General features: G+C 48.9%; 1 protein-coding gene across 2 annotated transcripts in view; it reads left to right on the forward strand.

Moving 5' to 3' along the window:
- The window catches only part of ZDHHC20 (zinc finger DHHC-type palmitoyltransferase 20), a 1,413,520-nt gene that overhangs the window by 620,306 nt on the left and 769,009 nt on the right, over nt 1-24,205 (forward strand). For both annotated transcript variants that reach the window (XM_069640342.1, XM_069640341.1), the window contains exon 6: nt 19,225-19,257. In XM_069640342.1, coding sequence (XP_069496443.1) covers nt 19,225-19,257 — 33 coding nt within the window. The remainder of the gene's footprint in view (nt 1-19,224; nt 19,258-24,205) is intronic.

Consider the following 24,205-nt stretch of genomic DNA (forward strand, 5'->3'; position numbering starts at 1 on the left):
CAGTTCCCCCCCCCCCCCATGTCCAACTAGAGAGGGGCACAGTAAGTGGAACGGGAATAACAAACCCTGTTGTTGAACAGAGACAAACCAGACAACCCTTTAGATCCTATGGGGACCACACTCCTGGCATGAAAAACTTTCAGCAAATGGGGATCCTTGCCCCATATGACAGGAATCTGCCCCTTTGGCGCAACCCCAACCATAATATATACAATGGATAGCTTAATTAGTAAAGCCTGGCAAGCCGCCCAATTTCACACACACTAGGGGACATGTTTAAAGAGGGCCATTTTGCAGACTGGGTTAGCACCAGGGCTACAATGGGTTGGGGGACCTCTGCAGATACTGTACTATCAGCGCATGTGGCTGGCATGCAGGTCATACTGATCCTCATTCCCAGAGGAACCCACCCCCACACATGTCTAGCATACATAATTCAGCATGGACAAGGAGAGGGGATATGCACCCTGTATGAGCTAGCACAAGAAAGCAAACAACCCGTACTGTCCAATGCAAGGCTTAAGTGGGGTCGAGATCTGCAGATTGAGTTGTTGGAGGTACAATGCAGCGCAACACTGGTTCGAATCCTGATCCCGCGCTTAGAAACCACTCCTCGTATTCAGCACGTTATAAATAAACAATTATAATTTTGGACTAACATATGTAAATTAACGAAAGACATGTCATTTATTTCCAAGTTCCATTTCATACATTTTAAAGTCCTTAATCTGTTACACTGTACTCAGGCCAGAGTGAAGTTGTTCAATCCGAATGAGGAGGGCATAAGTCCCAGATGCCAACTGCCGGCTTAATGGATATGTTATGGGAGTGCTCAGAACTTGGGAACCTATTGGTCCGAGGTGTGCAGAATTCTGTTAACTATCACTGGGGTTCAGGTGTCGGTGACTCCTCGCATGTGCGTAGTGAGAGTGAAGGGGCAAATGCCGTCCAGAGGTTTCTGAATCTGGGGCTATTGCTTGCTAAATGCTGCATATTGTTAAAATGCAATTCGCCCTCCACTACCGACATGTGAATTTCCAGCATGATATGGGCTAATGACATGGACAAATTGTATGCTACGCACCTTCTTACAAGTAGTCCACCCAAAAGATAACCTGGCAGAGGTTGGCCAGGGATGAAGCAACCTAGACGTTGAGGTGGGCATGAGGTTGCACCTAATTTAGAACCCACTCATCTCAAATGCCTCCCTCTTATCTGCTTCATGGTTGCAAGTGACAACCTAATTGGACCCAGCACTACTGGGGAGGCTAATGCAGAACGCAGCATCATCATGGAACCAAACAGACTGCCCCAGCCACCGGAAAATTGAGCGTCTTAAAATTCCAGGACAACAAACGATCCGATTCAGGGGAAATGTGCAAAGCAAAGTGCCTCATAATTCCCTTGGTACTCTTTTCCGGCAGACTGGCAGGCAGGTCCCAAGATTGGAACTTATTGATTGGTCTGATGCACCTTGGTAAGGGATGGTAGAGAAGCATGGCTCTATCCTTCCATTCCAACTGCGCCTCCTTTTTATATTCACCTTGGGGTCTTTCTCTGTCCTTACTACCCTTCAGTTGCCCTGCCCGTCACCTGGCATAGTCCTGCCATCTCCTTTCTCTACCCGACACTACAGTCCCTTTGAGCAACTAGTCCTCTTGGACATCCCTATTCTTGCTACCCAATAGGGTAGTTCCTCCTCTCCCCTTCCTGTGATGGTCCGGCTTTATCCCCCTCTCTAGCTGCTCAGTCCCTTCCTCTCTCTTAATATTCTTTTTGTTCCCCCTGCCAACACATCTCTTGTGGTGGTAACGCTCCTTTTCAACATAACTCTTGTCGCAAATGTGTCTCCTCTCCATAGTGCTTTCTGTGAGAAACCAGAGGGTATTCTCCCAGTAAGACCTCGAAACTCCCTTATTCAGGTGCTGGATCCAGTTCCTGGGGTGGACCAGTGGGGGAGGATCACCTGAGTAAGGGAACCCAGGGTTATACTTGGGAGATTGCCCCAGGTGAGATGCTGTATTGCACCTGAGAACGGGATAAGGAAGACTAGGTCCCCAAAGCCTTTGTGGGCTGTTTCATCTCGACCTCCCTTCCATTTGATAAACTTCCTTTTAAATAATCCATCATTCTCTCTATCTCTGATAAATCCGTTACTCACCACGCTGCCTTAAGAAACCATCTTTCTTCAAATCCTCGTTTTTCTGTTCCCCATCGGAATACTCTCAATCATTCTTCTTTCAGTCCCCCCTGATTGTTTCCTGTATTCCCAATCTTCTCAGGTAAAATACTACAATTCCCACAATCCCCTTTATGTCACAATCCCAACTATCCGTTTACCCCGCAAAACCTACAAACGTCATCCTTTTGATTATCTTTTTCCGAAATCTCACAAACCTCTGTTCTGTGACATATTCTGACACGTCAACCCTTTTATTTTCTAACACAAACTGTCTTTCCTCGTGCAAGACAGCAGACTGATAACTGTTTATTTACCATGTCCCAATAGAAGAGTCAGGCAATTAACCAGAATCACCCACACCTGACAGCCCTTTCCTTTCCCCACAGGGATAAAAGGTGGAGCCAGAAAGCACAGTATGTGCAAGGTGGATACGACAGGCAGCACAAGGAGACGACTAATAGAAAGCGGCAGTTCAAGAGAAGGAAAAAGGCGGTGAGAGGTGAAAGTGTGGCAAGGAGAGAAGAGACCATGCCCTTTTCATCAGAGGCATGCAGAACCTTTATGGGGAAGAATCAGAGACCACGAACAATAGATGCCAACGGTACACGGCGCAAGCCTATGATAAGGTGGAGCAGAGAAGACTCCTGCGCCCGTGGTACCGGCCTTAACTCCAGACAAGCTAAAGGCCAAGCGGTTCATCAACATAGCTGGTGAGTCGAGGAGAGAACAGATGAGCACCGGGCTGTGTTGAGTGAGAATCGCTAAGTGGTAACTTTTCAAATAAAACAAATAAACTTTGAATGAACTGTTTGAACTGTGAGGGGAGACCAGCGACAGAGGGAATCCAGCCCCACGTAGGTGTTAACTCGAGACTCTGGTCGAGCCCCATATTGAGAAACTACAGTAGCCAGAAGGCACAGGACGGCACCAAAGGAAGCAAAGTGGTCATACGAGTGGGTCAAGTAAAGGCCCCGTACATTCAAAAGACTTTGATTTGCAAGTTGGCAAAAAGTAAAGGAAGTGAATCCCACCTGTGAATATAAGCAAGGGAAGTGAATCCTGCATTAGGAATTAAAGAATGGGAATTGAATCCTTTGAATATTTGAAGCTAAGAGGGTTTCTGTGTCCGGCCGAGGTGAGATCCAGGGTGAAGCTAAACTCAACACCGGCAGTCAAGAGAGGCCCGAGCGAGGGAGATGCAAGGAGTTAAGCGATCATCCAAAGATTCTATTGTGCAAGGGTCAGCCCAGAAGAGGGGGACCCAGGGGTGAAGTCCTCACCTTATATGAACTGTAGCAGAGAATACTATTGAGAAGGGTCAGCCCAGAAGAGGGGGAACCAGGGGTAAACCCATCACCCAGCAAATATATTGGGAACAAACTTAATTTGTTAAAGGAACTTTTGTTTTGTTGTATGAACATTTCAGGCCCCGAAGGCAAGAGACTTTCTACAGAAACGAGACTTGGCCATCGACATCCTGAGATCTACCATTGGAATTGTCGTCTCGTGCTAGAGAATCCAGAAACTGTACTGTGCTCCAAGCTCCATCCTACCCTGTGCTAAAAAGTGGGGAAGGGAGATCCAAGCCACTGCATCCTGATTTATCATTTGAGAACACTTCATTCTTTTCTTAAGGAATATCCCACACCCCTTTTTTGTATTAGTTGTGATGTTTGGCAATAGGTTTCTTAGTATAGGCCTTTTTGATTTGACACAACACCACTAGGACTTCCTTATTTTTAATTTGATGGTCGACACATGTCCACATTAGATATAGGTTTAGATTAGGCGTTTTTGATTGATTACAGTTCAAGGGTGTTTATTGAACATTTGTCTGTCCTACTTTTGGTCACCATGAGTTTCTCACATTTCCTTCTGATCCCCATTACCAATCTCCAGTTTGTTCACCTTCCACTCTTTCTGTCTTAAGATTACTTTATCCTCTTATATGTCTGTTCTCGCCCATCTCTTCTGTCACTCCTTCAGCACAATGCTATCTTCCACCATCCCTTTCCAAAAGGATTCCCTCTCCTGCACAATACTTTTCTCCTCTTCCCAGATGGTACTCTTCGCTTCTATCTCCAAGCTGCTACCCTCCATATCTGCTCACCAACAATCTCACCCTCTGTTTCAAGTTATCGAGGCTCTCCTCCCAGCCCGACACTGCACCTACTCGCCTCCTGCAACACCACCCCTCTTTCAGGCTATTTGCACCTTCTTCATTGTATCAGGCTGGTTCTCGCCTCGCCACTCACCATTATGTCCTTGCCATGTCTCCACCCTTGAGCTCTCCTCACTTGGGGTTTCTGCGACAAGGGTCTTCCAGGGTGTGCTGCTCTTCTCCTTCCAGGTCTCCATGTGACTGGCAGCCACTGTGCTGGCTGCTATCTGAAGGCTGGTCTATAGCATGGCAGCTGGCCTGAGGGTTACATGAAGACCTTCAGCCATCTTGTATTCCAAAAGTGATCTGAACTGGTGTGGAATCTCCCTCTCCCTGGCAGCCATGTTACTGCCTGCGTGAGTCTGGGTCCCTCTGCCCTCCCAGTGGGTGAATCTATATTTAGAGGGGGGAAACCTTCTGGTAAGCAATGGAACTTGGTTTCTTCATGTAAAATTATTATGCTGTGGGGTAACAAACATTTGTGGCGCTATCAATTGTGTGGAGACACAGGTGGTTTATTTCATCAGAAGCATGGTCCATGAATGTGAATATCCCAGTCTTTGATCTGCTTGTTAAGTATTAATTTCTATCTGCAGGAATTTTGTGAACCTGGTGAGTCTGGCAAATCTGATGTTTGCTTCTCCAGTCATGCTGGGGAAAGAAATGTATTTGTATACTTGAGGACAACACCAAATGTTGTAACTAGACTTAAAGAGGAAAGCTTATTTTCTCTAGCATGGATTCACATGCTCATGAATATTCCCCATCGTCAGGCTGGGAATCCTTGGTAAAAGAAAAAATCAGTTTGTTTTGTTTCTGAACTGTCTTTCTCCTAATAACCAATCACTGGTCTCTGGGTCATACTGCCCCCAGCCAATGACTGCCCTCTACCTAAGCCGATGCTCAGGCAGCCATCTTCAGATTTTTACTGCATGTTCAAAGTGTTGGGAGTCCTCGTGCTCTCAAGTTTTTTACTGCGTATTGCATTTTCTAAAGAGTTTAATCTTATTTTTTCGGTCAATTTGAGCCTCAAACTCAACCAATTCATCTTCTGATCAACGGAGACCCGTTTCGGAAAGATCTACGCCCCCTAAAGAGCGATTTTTTTTTATTTTTTTTCATCGAATCTCACTTCTTGGAGGATTCCAGGAGATCTTGGAAGGCCTACCCCTCGTGGTCGTGGCCGAAGACAAAGGAGACTCTACGCCTCTGTTTAGGATCTGCCCAGGATGTGGACTACAGAACGTCTTCAAGGAGGATGGGCACTCCCGGTGCCTCTACTGCCTTCAAGTGGATATATCACACGTCGAGACCTGTGCGTTCTGCAAGGACATGTCCTCCTGGACCATGAAGGACCGTCACAAGTGACTCGCTGACTGGCTGGAGTCGAAGAGCCCGGCGGCAGGTGAGCCCCGGCAATGTACCTATCCCAGGAGGAAATCTGAGCAGTCTTCTAAGACCTTTTTGAGGGTGCTCAGGCAACGGGGGCCCAACATATGGCGAAGGACTGCAGGCACCGGGAGCACCGTTGGTACGGGCTCCTCAGCTGCCAGGCTGGGCGCAGCATCACTGACGCAGTCAACCACGAGCCAACGCTCCGGCTTGATGAAGAGGAAGTCTGACAACACGGGGAAGCTTCTGGAGAAGACCTGGTCGGCTCCGACGGAGGAAGCCAAGGAGGAGCGAGGCGGTGCCTCCCCCCCCCCCACAGTGAAGGCCTCAGACGCGCTGAAGGTCGTGAAGGCCCAAATTCACCAGGCTAAGGCCTCGATTGAGGGGGTGGCAGTGTCACTGGTGAAGACCGCGGGGATGGCCCCAGTGGAGATGGCCCCAAGCCAAGAGTTTCCCTTCCCAGCCGGAAGGGAATCGTATTTCACGCCCATCGATAAGACCCCCGTGAAGCCCCTCGGTGAGAAAAAGCGGGGACGGCACGATAGCCCTACCGGACAAGCAATTTGCAGAGGTCAGAGCCTACGGGAAGGATCCCGATGAAGCGGACGTGGAGAGCGACGGGGGAGACGGCGAGGATTGACGAAGAGCCGGAGGACTCTACACCGCTGCCGGCGCTACGGTTGCAACCGCTGCCTCCACCGGCAGACAGGTCGGAGGACATCTTGCTAGCTTTGCACACACTGCACAGAAATAAGGACAAAGATGCCCAACGCCTGGACCGTCGGAGAGCCCACCATCCAAGCAAAGGCGGGTTCATCCTCACCCGCCCTTCCATCCTTCACCTTCATCCCCTCCACCGAGGGACGAGACGGAGACAGACGGGGACGGGCAACGACAGAACTGATCTCCCGTCACCCCCACCCCAGGCTTCTCCTCCCGACGACATTGGCTCCTTTCATGCCATGATCGCTAGGGCCTCAGAGCTTTTTCAGCTATGCCCTGAAGAGCAGAAGGAGAGATTCCTTTACCAAGAGGCTAAGAGGAAGACCGTACTCTGTCCCGTTCTTGGGTGACATCTGGGACGAGGGGCTGGCCCTCCTGAAGAACCCATCCTCGGCCCCGGCGCAGAGGGACCGGTATGAAAAGAAGTACCGGGTTCCAGACTCTGATGTGCCTCAGAGCGCAGCCATCCCTGGACTCTGTGGTCTCCGTGGCGACCAAGAAGAATTCGGCTGGGGCGTCGACTTCCACTTCCCCGCCAGATGGCGAGGGGAAGTAGCTGGACACCATGGGACGTCGGGTCATCTCGTCGGCAGCGACGACCATTAAGGCGGCCAACACTCTTGCTATCGTGGCCCGCTACGATGGGGAGCTGTTGTTTAAAATCGCCCTCCTTCTGGACTTCCTCCCAGACAAGAGATGGGAAGTCCTTGAAATATTACAAGAAGGCGCGGTTGCTTCAGACCACGCCATCACGGTGGCCACAGACATCGTTGACACTGGCTTCTGCCAGATGGACAGCAGCGTTTGCCTTCCCCAGAGGGGCTGGTTCAGGGCCACCGACTTCCGTCAGGACGTTCAGAGGATGGTACTGGACATGCCCTTCAACTGGAACAAGTTGTTCAGCAAGGCAGTTGACCAGTCGTTGCAGGCCATCAAGGCAGACACCGATATGGCCCGTGCATTGGGCACGCTCCATCGACGGCCGTCCTTTCGGCCCTCTGGAGGCAAGTCACAAGGTGCCTCCAAAGGATTTGGCGGCAGCTCTTCCTGGTACAGTCAGGCAGGCAGTTCTTCGTCGCAGGAAGCCTACAGATGCCGCAACAAGGTCGGTGGACATCATAGTCATCGTTGCCAAGGGGCACAAGGTGGTAAGGCCTCGGCGAAGCCGGACTGAACAGGCCATCACATCGGGCCCCCATCCGAGCACCCCGGTGGGAGGCCGGCTGGTGAACTTCGTCGGCACGTGGAAATCCATCTCCACGGACTGTTGGGTGCTGGATGCCCTGGCCCACGGGCACACTCTGGAGTTCCAAAGGAAGTGTCCCCGTTTTCCACCCATGGCCAGGAAAGAAAACCACATTTTCAACTACTTCTAGAGGTATGAGCAGTGGTAAAGAAGGGCACGATAGAGCTCATCCTGAAGAGGCTCCGGGGCTTCGGAGTATACTCACGGTACTTCCTCATTTGAAAGAAGTCCAGCGGCTGGCAGCCCAGCCTAGATCGCCGCCGCCTCAACAAATACATAAAATCTCAGAAATTCTGGATGGTCACCCTTCAACACATGCTGGGACAGCTGGAAGAAGGGGGACTTCCAGTCGTCGCTGGACCTAGAGGATGCCTACTTCCACATCCCCATTCACAATGGGCACCAAAAGTTTCTGCGCTTCGTGGTCAAAGGACGGCACTACCAGTTCAGGGCCCTCCCCTTCGGTCTGAAGTCTGCCCTAAGGGTCTTCACCAAGTGCCTGGCACCATTGGCGGCGCGGCTGCACCTGCAGGGGATCCACATCTACCCCTATCTGGACGATTGGCTCATCCGAGCTAAGTCGAACGACCTCGCCGTCGAACACACAGCGAGGACGGTCCGCCTGCTCCGAGAACTTGGGTTCTGGATAAACTATGTGTAGTCCTGCTTGGAGCCATCGCAGGACGCCCAGTTCCTGGGAGCCAGACTCAACACGGTGGCGCGCCTAGCCGCACCATCGGAGGACAGGATAAAGGCCATCCTGGGCAAGGTACAGCGGCTGTTGGCCATGGAGGTTGCCAGGGTGAGGTCCATCAAGTCCCTGTTGTCATGCATCTACCTCGTTCGGCTGTGCAGACTGCGAATGCGGCCGCTGCAGGAGTTCCTCGATGCCCATTGGATGCAGGTGAACGGAATCTTCGAGGACAGGATCGCTGTCAACGATGCATTCCGTCGGGCGATTCTGTGGTGGGGGGTCCGCGCGCATCTGGCGGTGGCATGGACTTCCAGACCCCGGCGCATCAGGAGATGGTGACAACGCACGTCTCCCTGGAGAGATGGGGCGCACACACTGGAGATCTCCACGCAAGAGGTCTTTGTCTCCCGGAGGAGAAGTCATTGCACATCATCGTCCTGGAGCTCCGGGCCATGTTTTGGCCCTCAAGTCATTCCTCCCATCCCTCAAGGGCAAGGTGGTGTGGGTCTTCACCGACAACACCACAACGATGTTCTACATCTGGAAGCAGGGGGGCATCAGATCCCCTGCTCTCTCCAAGGAAGCGCAGGACCTATGGCACTGGGCCGTCGCTCAAAGGATGTTCCTGGTACCCTTTCATCTGGCAGGAGTGAAGAACACTGTAGCCGACTCACTCAGCAGGGAGCTGAGCTCTTTCCACGAGTGGGCACTTCGGTAGGATCAGGTGGACCTACTGTTTCGACGATGGGGCAATCGCCAGATCGATCTGTTTGCGATGGCGATGAACACCAAGTCCCAGAGGTTCGCCAGCAGGTTTCCCCAGCCGGGGAACATGGGGGGGATGCGTTCTCATTCCCCTGGGACGGCCTGTTCCTTTATGCGTTCCCACCATTGCCGTTGCTCCTACGACTCATCAGTCAAGTCAGATGGTCCCGGTGCAGGATCATCCTCGTCGCACCGGCGTGGCCTAGGCAAATATGACCACCTGGACTTGTCAGCGTCCCCTCCAGTCAAGCTTCCGGCGGACGCAGATCTTCTCACCAGGTAAGGAGGCGTGATACTTGCGGAACCTGCAGGCCTGGCTCCTGCAGCACTAGAGTTTGGTGGATACGAGATCCCAGTGGAGTGTAAGGAGGTGCTTGTCAAGGCCAGTGCTTCTTCGACTCTTAAGTGCTATGGGCATAAATGGAAGAGGTTCACCGTCTGGTGCCGTGCACAGAAGATTAAACCCTCTACGGATTACGGCCCCTCAAGTGCTGCTGTACTTGCTTTTGCTGGCCAAGGCGGGGCTGGCGCATGCCTCTATCAAGATCCATCTGGCGGCTATCTCCTGCTACACCAGAACTCTGGGGTGATCGTCGCTGTGGTCGCATCACCTGATTAAGGAGTTCCTGAAAGGACTTTTCTGCTCGTTCCCGCCGGTGAAGGCTCCGGCCCCGGCGTGGGAGCTCAATGTGGTGCTGACTAGGCTCAGGAGTCCCTCGTTCGACCCACTGCATTCGGCACCTCTGAAATTCCTGTCGTGGAAGAAGGCGTTCCTGGAGACCATCACGTCCGCATGACTGGGCGAGATCCAGGCCCTCTGCTGTAAGCCTCTGTACTTGACTTTCCACACAACGAGGGTCGTGCTGAGGACACACCCCTCCTTCATGCCCAAGGTGCCGTCGGACTTCCATCTCAACGAGCCCTTGGTGCTACCTGTTTTCTTCCCGTCGCCAGCTGAGAGGACTTTGCACTCGCTGGATGTGGCTAGAGCTCTGAAGTTCTATGTGGACCGCACAAAGTTTTCGGAAGACGTGTAAGCTGTTTGTGAACTTTGGCCCTGTGAACCTGAGGATGGTGAAAAGGCTCTTTCGATGCCGATTTGTCATTTTGAATTCTGATGTTATAGGTGCCACTTTTGGTTTTTAGGATGGCTGCTTTGTAGTTGGATGCAATCATCAGGTCAGTGGGTGTCTTTTTCCAAATGGCTTCAGCTGTTCTTTTGGAGCTGCGTAGGGCTTTCAGGTCGGAAGAAAACAACTTAAGGTGGGCTAGTGGCTTGGCTTTTCTCATTTTCTTTGGAGAATTTTCATTTAAGGCTTGAAGCGTAAGGTATGGTTATACATGTCCACATGAAGGGCTGGAACCATGTCTAAACCATTGGGTGAATGGATGATGGGTTGCATTAGGGGCACCAAGTTGTCTAATGTAACGTTTCTGGTCGAGGCCGGTAGGGCTTGAGTGGCGTTCGAGTTTGGACTTTTGCTATCTTGGATGGTGAAGAAGATGAAATGGCGGTCGGACCATGCACAGGGAGAGTTGGCCTGGTTCTTAGTTGTGCAGTTTAGGTCAGATAGCCAGTCCACGGTTCTTCCCTTGCAATGTGTAGGGCTACTGATGCAATATGAGAAGCCAAGCTGTGATAGTGTGTTCTCTAGGGCTGTAGCAGTAACATCATTTGTGTCATGGAGGCCTAAGTTAAGTTCACCCAGCATTATTATTTGGGAGCCTGGTTTGGTATTCTGTGTGAGGAGGTGAGTGATGTCTTCCTCGAAGGAGGATATTGGACCGGGGATCGGTAAAGGAGATGAATCAGTAAAGTGCGTGCAGCTGACAGCAGGAGTTTGACCGAGAGAAGTTCTCTTGAGGAGAAAGGTTCTTTAGAGAATTCTCTGAGGCCTAGCTGTTTTTTTTTGTTGCAATAAATGCAACTCCTCCTCCACTGCTGCTATCTGTCTGCTCTGATAATTGTGTCGTTTTCTGGTATGGCTAGAGAAAGTGAAGGTCCTGCTGCCGGGTGTAGCCAGGTTTCAGTGATTGCTAGGAAATCGAGGTGGTTAGATGTGATGAGATCTGCTAGGTCAAGGGCATGGGATATTAGAAGATATATCTTTAATTAGGGCTCCTTTTTATGTGAGGTATCTCTAAGGGGACTGTCAGTGCTTAGTGGTTTAGTTCCTAGGGCCGATGGGGAGTTTCTGGTGTTGTGTTCAGAGATGGTTCTGGTGGGGAGATGGGCATGGGCTTGGGGTAAGTGGGAGTTTTGCTGTGTGCATTAAACATCCCTTTCAATTTAAGGTGAGTTCCTCGTCTGGCGTTTCTGCTACTTGATGGGCAAAGTTGGTTAGGTGTAGGCTGAGATGCGTATAGTTGGATCCATTGTAATGGTGTAAAGGGGCCTTGGTTGCTGGCTGAAGCTTCAGTATTAAGATAAGATGGTGGTAAGCTGGACTTTAGCGGGGGAAGGAACCTGGTAGGTGTTGGTGTTGAGTAGCAGTAGGATGGTCACCATGGTATGGGTTACCTTACATAGGTTATTCATATGTGCCATAGGAAGAGGTGGCAGAAGGCTGAAGTATGATTAGTTTGTGGTCTCGCTGAGAAGAGTGCAGTGGTAAGCTGCAGTGCTGGCTGGCAGTACTAACTGACAGTGTGTTGATTGGAACTATGTGAGCCGTATTCCAAAATCGTAAGCCAAGTAGTATGGCAGCCAAATAGTGAGCAAAGTACAATAGTGTGGCAATCATGCAGTCACAACAAATCGGTGGCAAGCAATAGTAAGGCAAACAAGGGTTTTCAGGGAAGGGAAGGCGTGACCAGTGTTGGTAGTCTACACTGTAAGTAGTGGGTTGGAGCAAGATACAGAGGTGTCATCCAAATAGTCAGTGGGGGGGAGGAGGTGCCAAGATGCGGATTAGAACATCAGCAGAAGTGATACACCACGGACTAGCAATAGTGGTTGTTCTAACAGATATTAAGAAGCAAACTCTGAGTAGGCACTCTGGCTGATTCGGTCAATGACGATTAGCGGAGTGAGCTGGGGAGGTGTTGATTCGGTGTGCAGAGAAGGGATAAGAAATAGGGAGCACTGTGCCGCAGGTAGTGCGGATGGGCTATAGGTACAATCTCGCGCAGCGGGTGAAGACTCAAACAGGTGTCATGAGTGCGTGTACACAAAGCTTCAAAAGGGGGATAGTGAACAAAAAAGACAAATTGTCCACATGCATCTAGGTAGGGCCTTGATGGTTCGGAGGCTACAGGCAAATGCTTACCAGGTTATGGAGGTCAGTGAGGTGCGAAGTCGCGGATGATGCACTCCTCGACGGGTGTGGGGGGCACTGTCACACGGTCCGCCTGGCTCCAACAGGCTCAGGACAGGGCCTTCTACTGTGGGCCTTTTGTGTGGGGCTGGCTTCTGCTTGCCGGCGGTCGTCTTTTGGTTGCCTAGCGAACCGAATAAACAAAATTACGAAATGAGTAGCAGCGCCCATCATGGGCAAGGTCAAATGATCAGGCATAAACAGGAAAGTCACAGAGCAAGCGCTCCATGTGGCGATGGTAGCGGTCATGGTAGAACCATGCGTGCAACGAAGTGGTCAGATGAGAGGGCACGGCCAGCAACTACCTGGCGGTGATGTCTGGTCCTCGTGGATCGCAGGCGGCTTCTCGCTGCAGTGTGGAGGTTGAGGCCCCAGCAGAGGCTGCTCCAACGGCTTCAGGGGTGTTGGGACTCCTGCCCTTTTGATGAGATGAAGGAATGAGGCTCGGGACAGGGCCTTATACTGTGGGCCTTTTGTGTGGGGCTGGCAGTCATCTATTGGTTCAAATAGACTGAGTGAGTGACCGAATAAACAAAATTATAAAATTACAAAAGGATTAGCGGCAGCCATCTTGGGCAAGGCAGTTGTTGGAAGAATTGCTTGGGTATGTTGTATATGTTGAAGTGATATAGTAGGCTGGGAAGCACGATCATTTTCAGCAATGCTGCTCTGCCTGGTATCCCTAGGGGCAGCGTTTTACAGAATGCCATGGAAGTCTTGATCCTCTAGAGCGCCACCGGTGCAACTCAGCCAGGTCATGTTGTATGTCGATTCCTAAATATCCAAACGAATCGCATGTCCATTTGAAGCCTAGTTCAGGTAATTGCTCTGTTCTGTGCTCCCCAAGTCCTGCTACATGGGAACAAGCTGGACTGCTCTCTGGCTCTTATGCCTGACATTTCTGCAAATTTCTGCTATGACGTCTAGCAGGTGCGGTAGGTTTTCTTCTGGTTGGTTAACGTATAAGAGCATGTCATCTGCATAGAGAGAGATTAAGTTGGTTGTGTTGATACATATCCCTGCGTCTGCATGCTCCTTCCTAAAGAAGGCTACCAGAGGTTCTAGGGTCAGGATGTAGAGCATAGGCGACAGCGGGCAGCCCTGCTTTGTGCCTCTGTGAATCTCCCATTCTCTCAATCGATCTGCCTGTCTTGACCCTGGCTTGTGGTTTCGCGTAGCTCAGCTTCAGTCCTCCCTTGATACTCTGGCGACCCAGCTGTAGAGATGAGAGATTATGCATAAAATGGATGACCTTGAAAAGCGCAACAATCTCAATATTCAGAATTCCAGAGAAAGAGGGAGGGCGGAGAAGGACTCGAGACGAACCCTGTACGAAATTACGAAACTCATCTTTGACGATGACACAATTAACAAAGGAAAATTTAGCAGATCCACAGGGTGGGGGTGGGGTTGTAGTCAAGGCCCCAAGTCATTCCACGCCCGCTTACGCAACTACAGTGACAAACTCAAGATCCTGGAAACGATGAGGAAAAAGGGCCGGTGTTGTACGGGACGACGAGGGTTAGGTTTTTCAGGACTTGTCCTCTCTGACGCTTAACAAAAGAAGGCTGTGCTCACCCCTCTCAAATTGGTTAAATGAGCAAGGGGTCAGATACAGGTGGGGGGGGTTCCCGTTCTCCATCGCTTTTGAAATAAATGGGTACAAATACAGGCTTATTACGGAGGAGGAGATTCACAGGTTAACGGGAGCTCTTGGGAGATGCTAAAATCCTGCACACCTCAAAGGAAAAGGCGGCAGACGAAGGACAATGGCAAACCAAGGGCTCAAGAAGATGTTTTCCAGGCTCCCAGAAGTTCAGAAACTGAACACCACACGCCCCCCCACTCCCGCGGGTGAGAGGGGACCTGACCTAACACTGGGTCACATCTCTTGGGTTGACATTTGAGAGCGGGGGACCAAAATTGGAGGTGGCTACGTTAGGAGGGTTTGGAGTGTCTCAGTTATGATTCGTTTGAAACCCATTCATGTTTTAATGTTGGGAATGGAGTGTTGTGGGGTTTGAGAAATTCATGGGGTTTCTTGAGAAACTTTTAGTGGGGGGAAAGGAAGGAGAGCTCTAGAGCAAGCAAATTGGTGAGAAAGGGATCCGATTGAAAGGGTGCTGTAGGTGGTTCGGTTTCAATGTGGTGACATTAACTGGGGAGAACTGGGCACCCTGGGCGGAGGCATGTGGTGTCAGGGACTTTAATAGGGGGGGTGGAAGGAAGGGAGGGAGGGGTTGGCACCTTGGTATAGGCTTTCTCCCTATTGTCTGCCTTTTATGCCAAGGTTTGCACTGGCATACATAGGCCTCCTAGGTGGCAAGAGTTGAGCTCTCGAATCGGGATAACATGATGGGGAGAGTGGAGATAAGACCACAGGATGACCGATTAAAGGTGGGCACTTTGCATTTGAAAGAATTGAACTCACCAACGAAAAGATCACTGGTTGCAAGGGAATTCCAAAGGTCGGAATTAGACATCCTGTCTTTCAGGAGACCAGATTTTCTAAGGGGGAAGAAAGGATCCCAAGTGGATTAGTTGGCTGGGAATACTTTGGTTCAGGTCCTCTAAGAAAGCTGGGGCGGGTATTCTTGACAGTAAGATGCTCAAGATGGAATTGACCAAGTTCTTGTCTGATGGGAGGGGTGGGCTCTGTTGGTCTCGGGCACCATCAGGAAGGTGCGCTTCGCTTTTGCCATAGTGTTGGTGAGGAGCTAGCGCTTTGGCTAGCGTGTTCCTGCACCCCCCAAGCACTTTACAATTAGACAAGACTTCTCTAAGGGGTCTTAATTGGGTTCCTTTGGTTGCCTGTTTCAGAAAGTGCCTCACACCATTAAGTGTTACAATTCTTACAGCAACAAGGCACAGTGCCTGGTGTGGAGGGTGAAAAGGGAAGGATGGAGGAACATTTTGAAAAGTAACACTATATGATAGTCTTTTGGTTTTACTTTTCACAATTGTGATCAAGACATTTGGGGGCATAGTGAGTTTTTAACACGCGCACTCTGCCTTCATTGACAGGTCTACTAACCTCATTCACGGTTACTCTTTTGTTATGAATGTTGACATCTTTATGTAGACTTACACAGTGATCACATTTATACCTCACAACTCTAGGCCTCCTTTTCCACCTGCTGTGCGCCCTCTGCTTTCTCTGCGAGCCATTCCTTCCCCCTCTTAACGCCCTTCACCTGGCTGTGATTTTGGTCTCCATGGTTTGCTATTTTCTTTCCCTTTAAGTTCCCTTGGTAGTTGTCCTGCCTTGGGTTGTTTACTATGCATGGTTGCTTGCTTACATCGTACAGCCTGCACCCTTGCTGTTCATTCTTTTCCAGGTTCCCTGGTTGATTGAACACATCCAATTGCGGCTGGGCGAGGCCAGGCCTCTGCATCTTGCTCCCCTGATACCAGCGTGTGTGGATTGCCTTCAAGTCACTACAGGAGGAAGATGGGTAAAGCGGTAATACCCTGTGTCACAGATGGAGTAAAAAATCTGCAGATAAGGGTAGTATAGGTTCTCACAACTTATTAAAAGTAATGTCGAGATTGTGGTGTCCGGCCTAACCTATGACTTTTCTCAACCTACATGAGGCTCTGTTCACCAGAACCCAGGCGTCATTACTCCACACAGCCGTCCCCAAGACTTGGACTAATGCAAGGTAATCCCTACTATCTAAGCTAGTCTGTTACCAAGGGTTGGCCTAAAGGCTGTAACCTCCTGTCTCCCTAGGGTTTTTTCTAAAGGGTCCTTGCTCTATAGGATGATCTTAGGTTCATGTTCTCACACCCCTTCTCTTCCTCCAGCAGTCTATCGCGCTCCACTCCCTTTATCCTCACCCTGCACCTACTCTACTACCCCTCCTATCTCTGTTCTCCTCCACTTTTCATTTTGCTACTCCCGTCTTACCTTTCTCATCCTCACTCACTCAGTTTTGATCTTCCCCCTCCGTCTCCTGGTCCTTCCTTTTTCTTCCTCCATCCCTCTCTCCTCTCTTCATACAACCACACTCCTCCTGCTCTCCACCCTTTCTCCTCGACTAGCGCTCTTCGCTCACTCCATCCCCTTCCTCTCACTCTTTACACTGCCCAACTTCCTTCCCCCTTTCCTGTCTACTCATGCTGTCTCTGCCTGTCTCTATCTCTCTACCATTCACTCCCTCAAATTCACTCTCTCAATTGGTACCCCTCGCTTTCTCTCATACACAGTACCTTACCTGCGCACTCACAACACACCTGCAGTCTTCGCAATACTCCACTGTCCACTTTCCACCACCTGATCTCTTGGCTCTTGGTCCACCAACTGCACCTCTGATTTCACCCAAACACCTTTCGCCCATCTTTCTGGCTGTGCTATTATAGCCCAGCCTAATGTGAACTAACCCTACCCTGGGTTTCTATTGGTCACAATGGAAACTTGATCTGTGTGGCTAATTGCTGATTTTGTAATACATTTTTTGTGCCCCCGGGGGGGTGGGGGTGTGGTTTGATCTTCAGGTCACTGGTCTCCTGCATCTCTGCGTAAAACCCTGCGTGGTTTCTCTGTATCTGATAATTTTGTTTTGCATTTCTCCTTCAGAGCCAGTGGTTTGGGCATCCCACAAGGTTCTGTCGAGATTGGTTCATAGCAAGTGCTGTGAGGCTCCCCATTTGACCCAGCCCTGGTTCTCTTTGCAACGACCTGCAGGGTTCTGGGATTTGTAGTTCTGCAAAGGAAACAGAAAAGATGTGGCCAGGACCGAGGCTAGAAAGTTTTGGGGATGGAACCATGGTACCAACAGTTGTACAGGTCAGGGACTGGGTGCTCCCCCTCAACTCCCACATCTCATCGGGGTAGGATCGGCACTGATAATTCTGTATTAGGCCATCTACCTAATGTTGGGGTTCCATGCGCCCCTCTCACAGGATCATGACCCTAACACACCATATGACTTAATGGTAATCTCTATTTTTCGGAGACATGCTCTCCCTTATGCTAGTATTCCTGGCCAAACATTCGATCCTATCAGATATTGGAGGATTTGGGAGTACTGCTATTCACTTATTGTTTTTCCAGAGACAAAGATTATACTCCATTATTCTACATACGTCTCGTTCAGGTGGCAATATTAATTTTCTAGTTGTGATCAGGCTTGATGTCTCCTCATTTCATATGTCTAATGGTCGTACAGCGTTCTGTTTCGTCGCACAAAGAAGAAATCACCCAGTCCATGTGTCTCTGCATACTCGTTTTGATTTGCTCATGCTTCTCCTGGAAAGCCTGCAGGAAACTGTGGAACACGTTTCATTAGATTTAATTAAATGGCACATTATCTTTGCTATGCTTTTTCCTTTTGCATAATTCTTTTTAAAGCATGGATTTTCCATAAGATGGTGGGGGGCTGGGAGAGTGGCATTAAAAGGCAATTCGACTTATTCTAAAAATCGGAATGTTCAGAAAATGTTTAGATACAGCTGCAGCGAGGTCTGATGTGAGTAATTCAGTCTAAAAATCCAAATGACATATTCTATTGAACTAACGGAAGTTAATCAACCACTCAGATTTCTTTTGGCTTGGTGACACAGGATTTGGCTTTCCCCCCCATGTAGCAGTTTAAAAAACATACATAGGGCCTGGTGCATTAATCATTTGCCCTGACTCAAATTTGGCACAGCACAAAGTCTGCATGGTAGCATTGGTACCAATATTGGTTAGTGGTCCCAGCATACAAAAGGTGGATTTCAAATGACCATGGCCACAGCAATTTGCTGCCTACATAGTGCCTTGTTGCCAACATTGAGCAAATTTGGGTTTACTCCCATCAGGGAAATATACTGCTCAACTGCCAAGACAATTTGACAGAAGTAGCCATATAGAAAGTGAAAGGTGAGGGATATCGGTTTTTGCTGCTGCTTTCTGCTAAGATCAAAGGGTCAAATCCTGCATGTTCTGCCTGTGGTGGCCCTTGTGACCACAAGGAAATTAGGTTTTGTTGATAAGCAACCATATGCCACAAAACCCTGTCATGAAGGGCTGCAGGTCTGTCCTTGGTTTTACATCCCAAAGCAATGCAGCTAGTTGGCAGGGTGGTGCATTTAGGTGTAGAAGATGGGTTTGGCCATTTGCTCACAGCTCAGAACGAAATAACATTTCTAATAATGCAAGAGCAAAGGATAATCTAAGATTTCTCTTTTCTTAATAAGTATGTGCAATGTTTTCTATTCTTTGCTTTGATCAGAAGACACCGAACAATGGTTTTATACTGTAACATTGTGTATGTTGAATTTGGGGTGTCTGTTTCGAATTTCAATTGGATCTGTGTGGAAAAAAATCTAAAAAACTGGCTGAAATAAGCAATTGAAATAATTAGTATCATTAAATAAAAGCAATGTTGTGTGAACATCAGACCATTAACACGTTCATATAAACTGAGCACCTGGAAAAGCGATTTCCTGATTTCTAAAGTTTTGGCATTTTACAAGAATCACAGGTCTAATAACTTCAGTTTACCCGAGTTGTGGTCTAGCAATTATAATTTATTTTATAGCATTATGTAGTCATTATATCCATTTATGAACCTAGGAAAATACATGCATTCAAATGTGATGATCTCCCTTGAAATGCTTTCTTCGTGATAAAAATGGTGGGCTCTTAGTCAAGTGAAAATCCCAAAACCTATATTGTGTGCCACTTTTGGGGATATTTGAATAATCCTGTTTTAATGCCCCAAGTCTCTTATCTTCAACATTTTGCTTTCCCTTTAGATGTGTGCTAAAAATGGATCATCACTGCCCTTGGTAAGTTGCTTAGTATGCTTTTTTTGTTGCTTGGACCCAACACAAATCCTGCTTTATTTCCTGAAACGTGGATCTCCATTTCACAATCGAACAAAGCTGATTTTAAATCCTGAGTCTTGAAAGATGTTGGTTGTTTCAGAATGATTAACAAGTGTCTGATTTTTGTTGCCATGTTATTTAAAATGATGATTTTGTTTGCACTTTTTCAGGCATCGTATGTAAAGCGCTACTCAGTCACAAGTTTCTTAGTACATTTTTGCTTCAGGAAATCTATCCCTTTTGGTCAAGTGCACAACATAGTAGTTACGTAACAACAAGAATTCCAAAAAGCTGTATAATGTAAGTTTAACCTGATATTTTAATTGTCATTCATAATTGGTATCAAAGATATGCAATTTTAGTTACCCTGGGAAATCAAACTATAATCTAGTGAGGTAAGTAAACTTGCGTTGGAATAAATTGTGTTTTATTGAATAAAAAACACAAATTTTACAAAATCATAATAATTTGAAATTGAAAAGACATCAGACGCAATTGGTCAAAATCAAAAAAGATTTTAGTACAATCACTCAAAGAGAATGCATGAGCAGAAAATAGACAATAGAGGAACAATCTTGATGGTAAAACACATATGAATAAATAGATCAATAAAGAAGTCACAGACATTTAACAAAAAATGAAAAACAATGAAAATACAAAATAATGAATAAATGTATTTTCACAGTACTATAATTCGACAGGTCTGCAGACACTTAAAATTGTTTGGTGCCTGGTGTTGTCCATCGCGGTGCGGTTTGGAATGAATCCCGTCTGGTCTGGGTGGAGCAGCTCTAGGAGGGTTTTCGCTAGCCTTTGCGCTAGTATCTTAGAAAAATCTTGGTGTTTCATCAACATGATGAGTCTGTAAAACGAGCAGAGTTCTGGATCTTTCCCGGGCTTCAGTATCAGTACTGTTAGGGATTCCTCCATAGTGGGGGTGATGCTGCCTGTCGAGAGGAAGGTGTTGTATAGGTATGCCAGGTGGGAAGGCAGAATGTGGGCTATTTTGTAGAACTGGGTAGTGAAGCCATCCGGGCCCGGGGCTGCATTCTTCAGGGAGCGGATGGTGTCAGTCACTTCCTCCGTCGGGATGGAGAGCTCCAGGGCGTCCAAATGGGGGAGTGCTCTCTGGATGGTGCGCAGGTATTGAATTTGCACCTCCTTGTCCGTTGGGGCCCCAGATATGATGTCCCTATGATGTTCCATGATGATCTCCAGCTTTTCATCTTCCACACAGCAGGGCTTGCCGCTTCGGTTTCGGAGGATGAGTAGATTGTTCCGGGTGTGCAACTTTTTGAGTACTAATATTGTTTTGTGTATGCTAGGGTGCGAGCCTTTCGGTCTGACAAATGCATTTCAAGTGCTGCCTTTACTTTTTTTAAGGTCCCTTCCTGCCTTCGTTGTTTGGCGTTCTTTAAAGCTCGCCTCACGGGTTTACCACCTCATCTTCCAGCTTGGAGAGTTGGCGTTGATGACGTTGCTTATGCACCGCTGTGCAGTTGATAGCTATCCCCCGGATCACCGGCTTCATCGCATCCCAGACCATGGCTTCAGAAGTGCCTTTTGCTGTGTTGTCCTGGAAGTAGTTTGTGAGAGAGTCCGATAGCTCACGGCTAGATGCTATGTCTGTCAATATATAATCCTGTCGTTTCCATGACCTTTGCTGGGGTGCCGACAGGCCCTCAACTTGCTGACGGGCTATCACTGGAGCATGGTCCGATATCATCATGAGGCCAATCTGAATATCCTTGATGCGCTGGACGTCAGCAGTAAGTCTATCCTCGAAAACCCCCCATGGACATGTGATAAGAAAATAAAGTCCCGTGCTCGCTCGTTAGCGAGCCTCCATGCATCGATGGTTCCGGGATCCCTGAGAAATTTCGCCATCCCTAGTGCTCGGGCAAAGTCAACCCTTGGAGGCAGAGTTATGTCGAGGATGGGATCTGGGGTAAGGTTCAAGTCTCCTCCGATCAGCAGGCGACCTTCTGTGAAGGTGGTTATTTTAGGGAGCACATTGCGTAGGAAGCTGTCCTGAGTGTCATTTGGGCAGTATATCACTCCAAAGGTTACCGGAAGTTCAATCAGTAGACCCTTGAGCAGTAGGTATCTCCCCGCTGGATCTTGTTCAACTGAGATTTGCATCAGGGCAACTTCTTGGCTGAGAAGTATGGCTATGCCGCTTTTCTTCTGGCCCAATGAAGCGAAGAATCGTCTGGGAAACCGTTTGGGGCTTAACCACTTTTCGTCGGGTGTCAGCAGATGAGTCTCTTGCAGGCATACGATGTCCACTTCGATTTGGGTTAGCCTGTGTTCGATCGATTTGCGTTTTCTGTGAGTTCAGACCTTGAACATTCTATGTTAGCATGGTAATTTCTTTGACTTGCAGCATCATTTGGAACGACTATGTTTGAAGATTCCTTTGGTAGCTATCCAGTAGGCCTCCAAAGGCTCGGCTCCGTTTGTTCTTTGCATTGTTTGCCCCCTGTTGAAGCTCTCAATTTCCCCCTTTTCCCCCTCTCCCCAAACCCCCAAAAACAAAACCAGGTTGACGGGGCCAGCCTCCAACCAACGGGGCATCCGGCGAGGCCAACGCAGCCAGCATATGTGGAGGCTACTGAGCCTCCTTTAGCATTCTGTGAAGCAAGAATTTCTGGCATTCTGGGTTAGTGGGGCTCTAGATCCAAGCCAGTATAGTGCGGGTCAGACTCCGAGCTCGAGATCTGTGTTGGTTGTTGATGGTGCGGTGGGTTGGATCTTGTTTTTTTCAGTCTTTCTCGCTCCATTTGCTTTTGGTTGGGGGTCCCCTGAGCCTTATTTGTCTTTCAACTCGGGTCCAGGAGTGTTTCAGTTCCTGGGAGGAGGCCTGCCTTGAGGACGAGGCTCTGTCAGGATCAGGCACCTCCGCATCAGGGTTCAGCAGCTTCACTGCCTCTTTCAGGGTGCAGATACAGCATGGTTTGTCTTCCCAGGTGAAGGATAGGGCTGTAGGGTACCCCCAGCGATAAGGAATTTTCCTTTTCAGGATCCATTCCATAACCAGTCTCAGGGCTTTCCTTTTCATTAATGTGATAGCTGCGAGGTCCTGATATAGGGAGATGGAGGCGTCCCTAAAGAGTATGCGGGGTGAGCTCTGGCTACCCGCATGATTTCCTCTTATTTTATAAAAATGTACCCTTGCCAAGACGTCAGGCGGGTTGGTCGTACTTGATTGTGCTCTCATTCTATGGACTCTGTCGAGCTTGATCGAGGGGGGGGGGTCATCAGGTAGGGTCAGGATGAAGCGGAAGAGGTCATTGACGTGGTGCTCCAGGTCTGCGTCCGGAACCGTTGTTGGGATCGTGTGGAGGCAGATATTATTGCACCGGGACTGGTTTTCGGCAGCGTCCTTATTGAGCTTGAAGGCCTCGCATCTGGCTTCTAGTGCTCTGACTGTCTGCGCCCTGGTCGATTTTGTAGCTGTGTTTGCACATGGTATTCTCCACTTCAGCCGTCAGCGTCTCCATTTCCCCCACACGCTTGCCTAGAGTTGAGATCTTTCTCATGACCTCTTCCGTGCCCTTCTGGTATTCCCTCGCAATGTCTGTCGGCAGGTCCAGCTGATCTGATTGTGTAACCGCCTGTGTTGAGGGGATGGAGTCCATCGCTGTGTAGCTCTGCAGACATGGTTTTGTTGCGCTCCCCCTTCCCAGTTGTATCTGGTGCTGTTGTTGACAGCAGGGCGGATATGTCAGTCTGTTTCGTGTTCTTAAAGTGTTTGGCCATGGTGCTTAAGTTGCTTAAAGCCTGGCTTGGCAATACTATGGAGAAAGGTTCCCCTGCCACTTAGTGACTACTGTGGTGTTGCCAGTGTCTTCCTCTGTGGTCACTGCTCCTGTTGCATGCTGTTTTGTTCCTGGGGGATTTTCTCTGCACCCGAGGCTAACTGGAAGGGGTGCTTCTGTTAGGGAGAATTCTCATTTATGGCAAATTTCCCTCACCTAGTGAGTCCCCAAGCAGCTTTGCTGGACTTCTGGAGTTTTTTTTCCACCTGGTAAGAGTGAGAGCTTTTCCCCCACTTCTACCTGTGTTTTGCTATGTGTTTCCATCTATTTTTGTGATTGTGGACTCTGAAGTACACCACTTCAGTAGCCCCCTTCTTTGTTTGCGTCACACAGCACCTTCAGTGCCGTGGCACAGGGTTGTCTTTGAGACTTCCCTCGACTCCATTTCTGAGGCGACTACTGTCCCCCAGAAAAGGGTAAAGTTACCATTAACTTTACTTAGTCAATCTACCACAGATCCAGTACACCCCATCTTCCATGGAGTACTGGAAAGGGTTAACTCGTATCCCTTTTTTTTATCTGTCCCTCCTAGAGCATTGTTTCGCTCTTTTAACATTAAGACTTGGCTGATGGCAGTGGTATCTACCCTGACTTTTCTACCGCGATTATATTAGATAAACGTGGTACTGTTCTTGGCTATTATATGAGCCTCGAACATAAACCCGCTTGACCAAAACGTCTTTCTTTTGGCTCTGGTTGTGTTTATTCGCCATTTATTTTTGTTAAAGTCCTTCTTGTGTTTTACTTTGTGCAGCAAACTAGGTTCGCCTTCTTTGTCACTGTCTTTTGGCAGCAGCCCTCCTCAAGGCGCCTGGGTGTCTAGGTGGGCTGAATGTGAGGGAGGGGTACAGTCACCCCCTGCACAGGGTATCCTAGGAAACCCAAGTCGCACTTTGTCATGATTGGCCAGGGTAGTTGTCCGGGTTGGACAACCCCCCCTGCTGGGTGGTTGACAGCCAGGCTGTGTGAATGGGGGTTTTTCGCATAAAAGGCAGGTCTCTTGGGCTAGAAGTCAGAGTCGCCACTGGAACTACAAGGAACCGAAGAGAAGTGGAGAGAACGGCGGCTGCTGCAACTACCCCGTCCCG

The sequence above is a fragment of the Ambystoma mexicanum genome, chromosome 7q (genome assembly GCF_040938575.1).
Source record: "Ambystoma mexicanum isolate Mex_15411 chromosome 7q, UKY_AmexF1_1, whole genome shotgun sequence".
Classification (NCBI taxonomy): Eukaryota; Metazoa; Chordata; class Amphibia; order Caudata; family Ambystomatidae; genus Ambystoma; species Ambystoma mexicanum.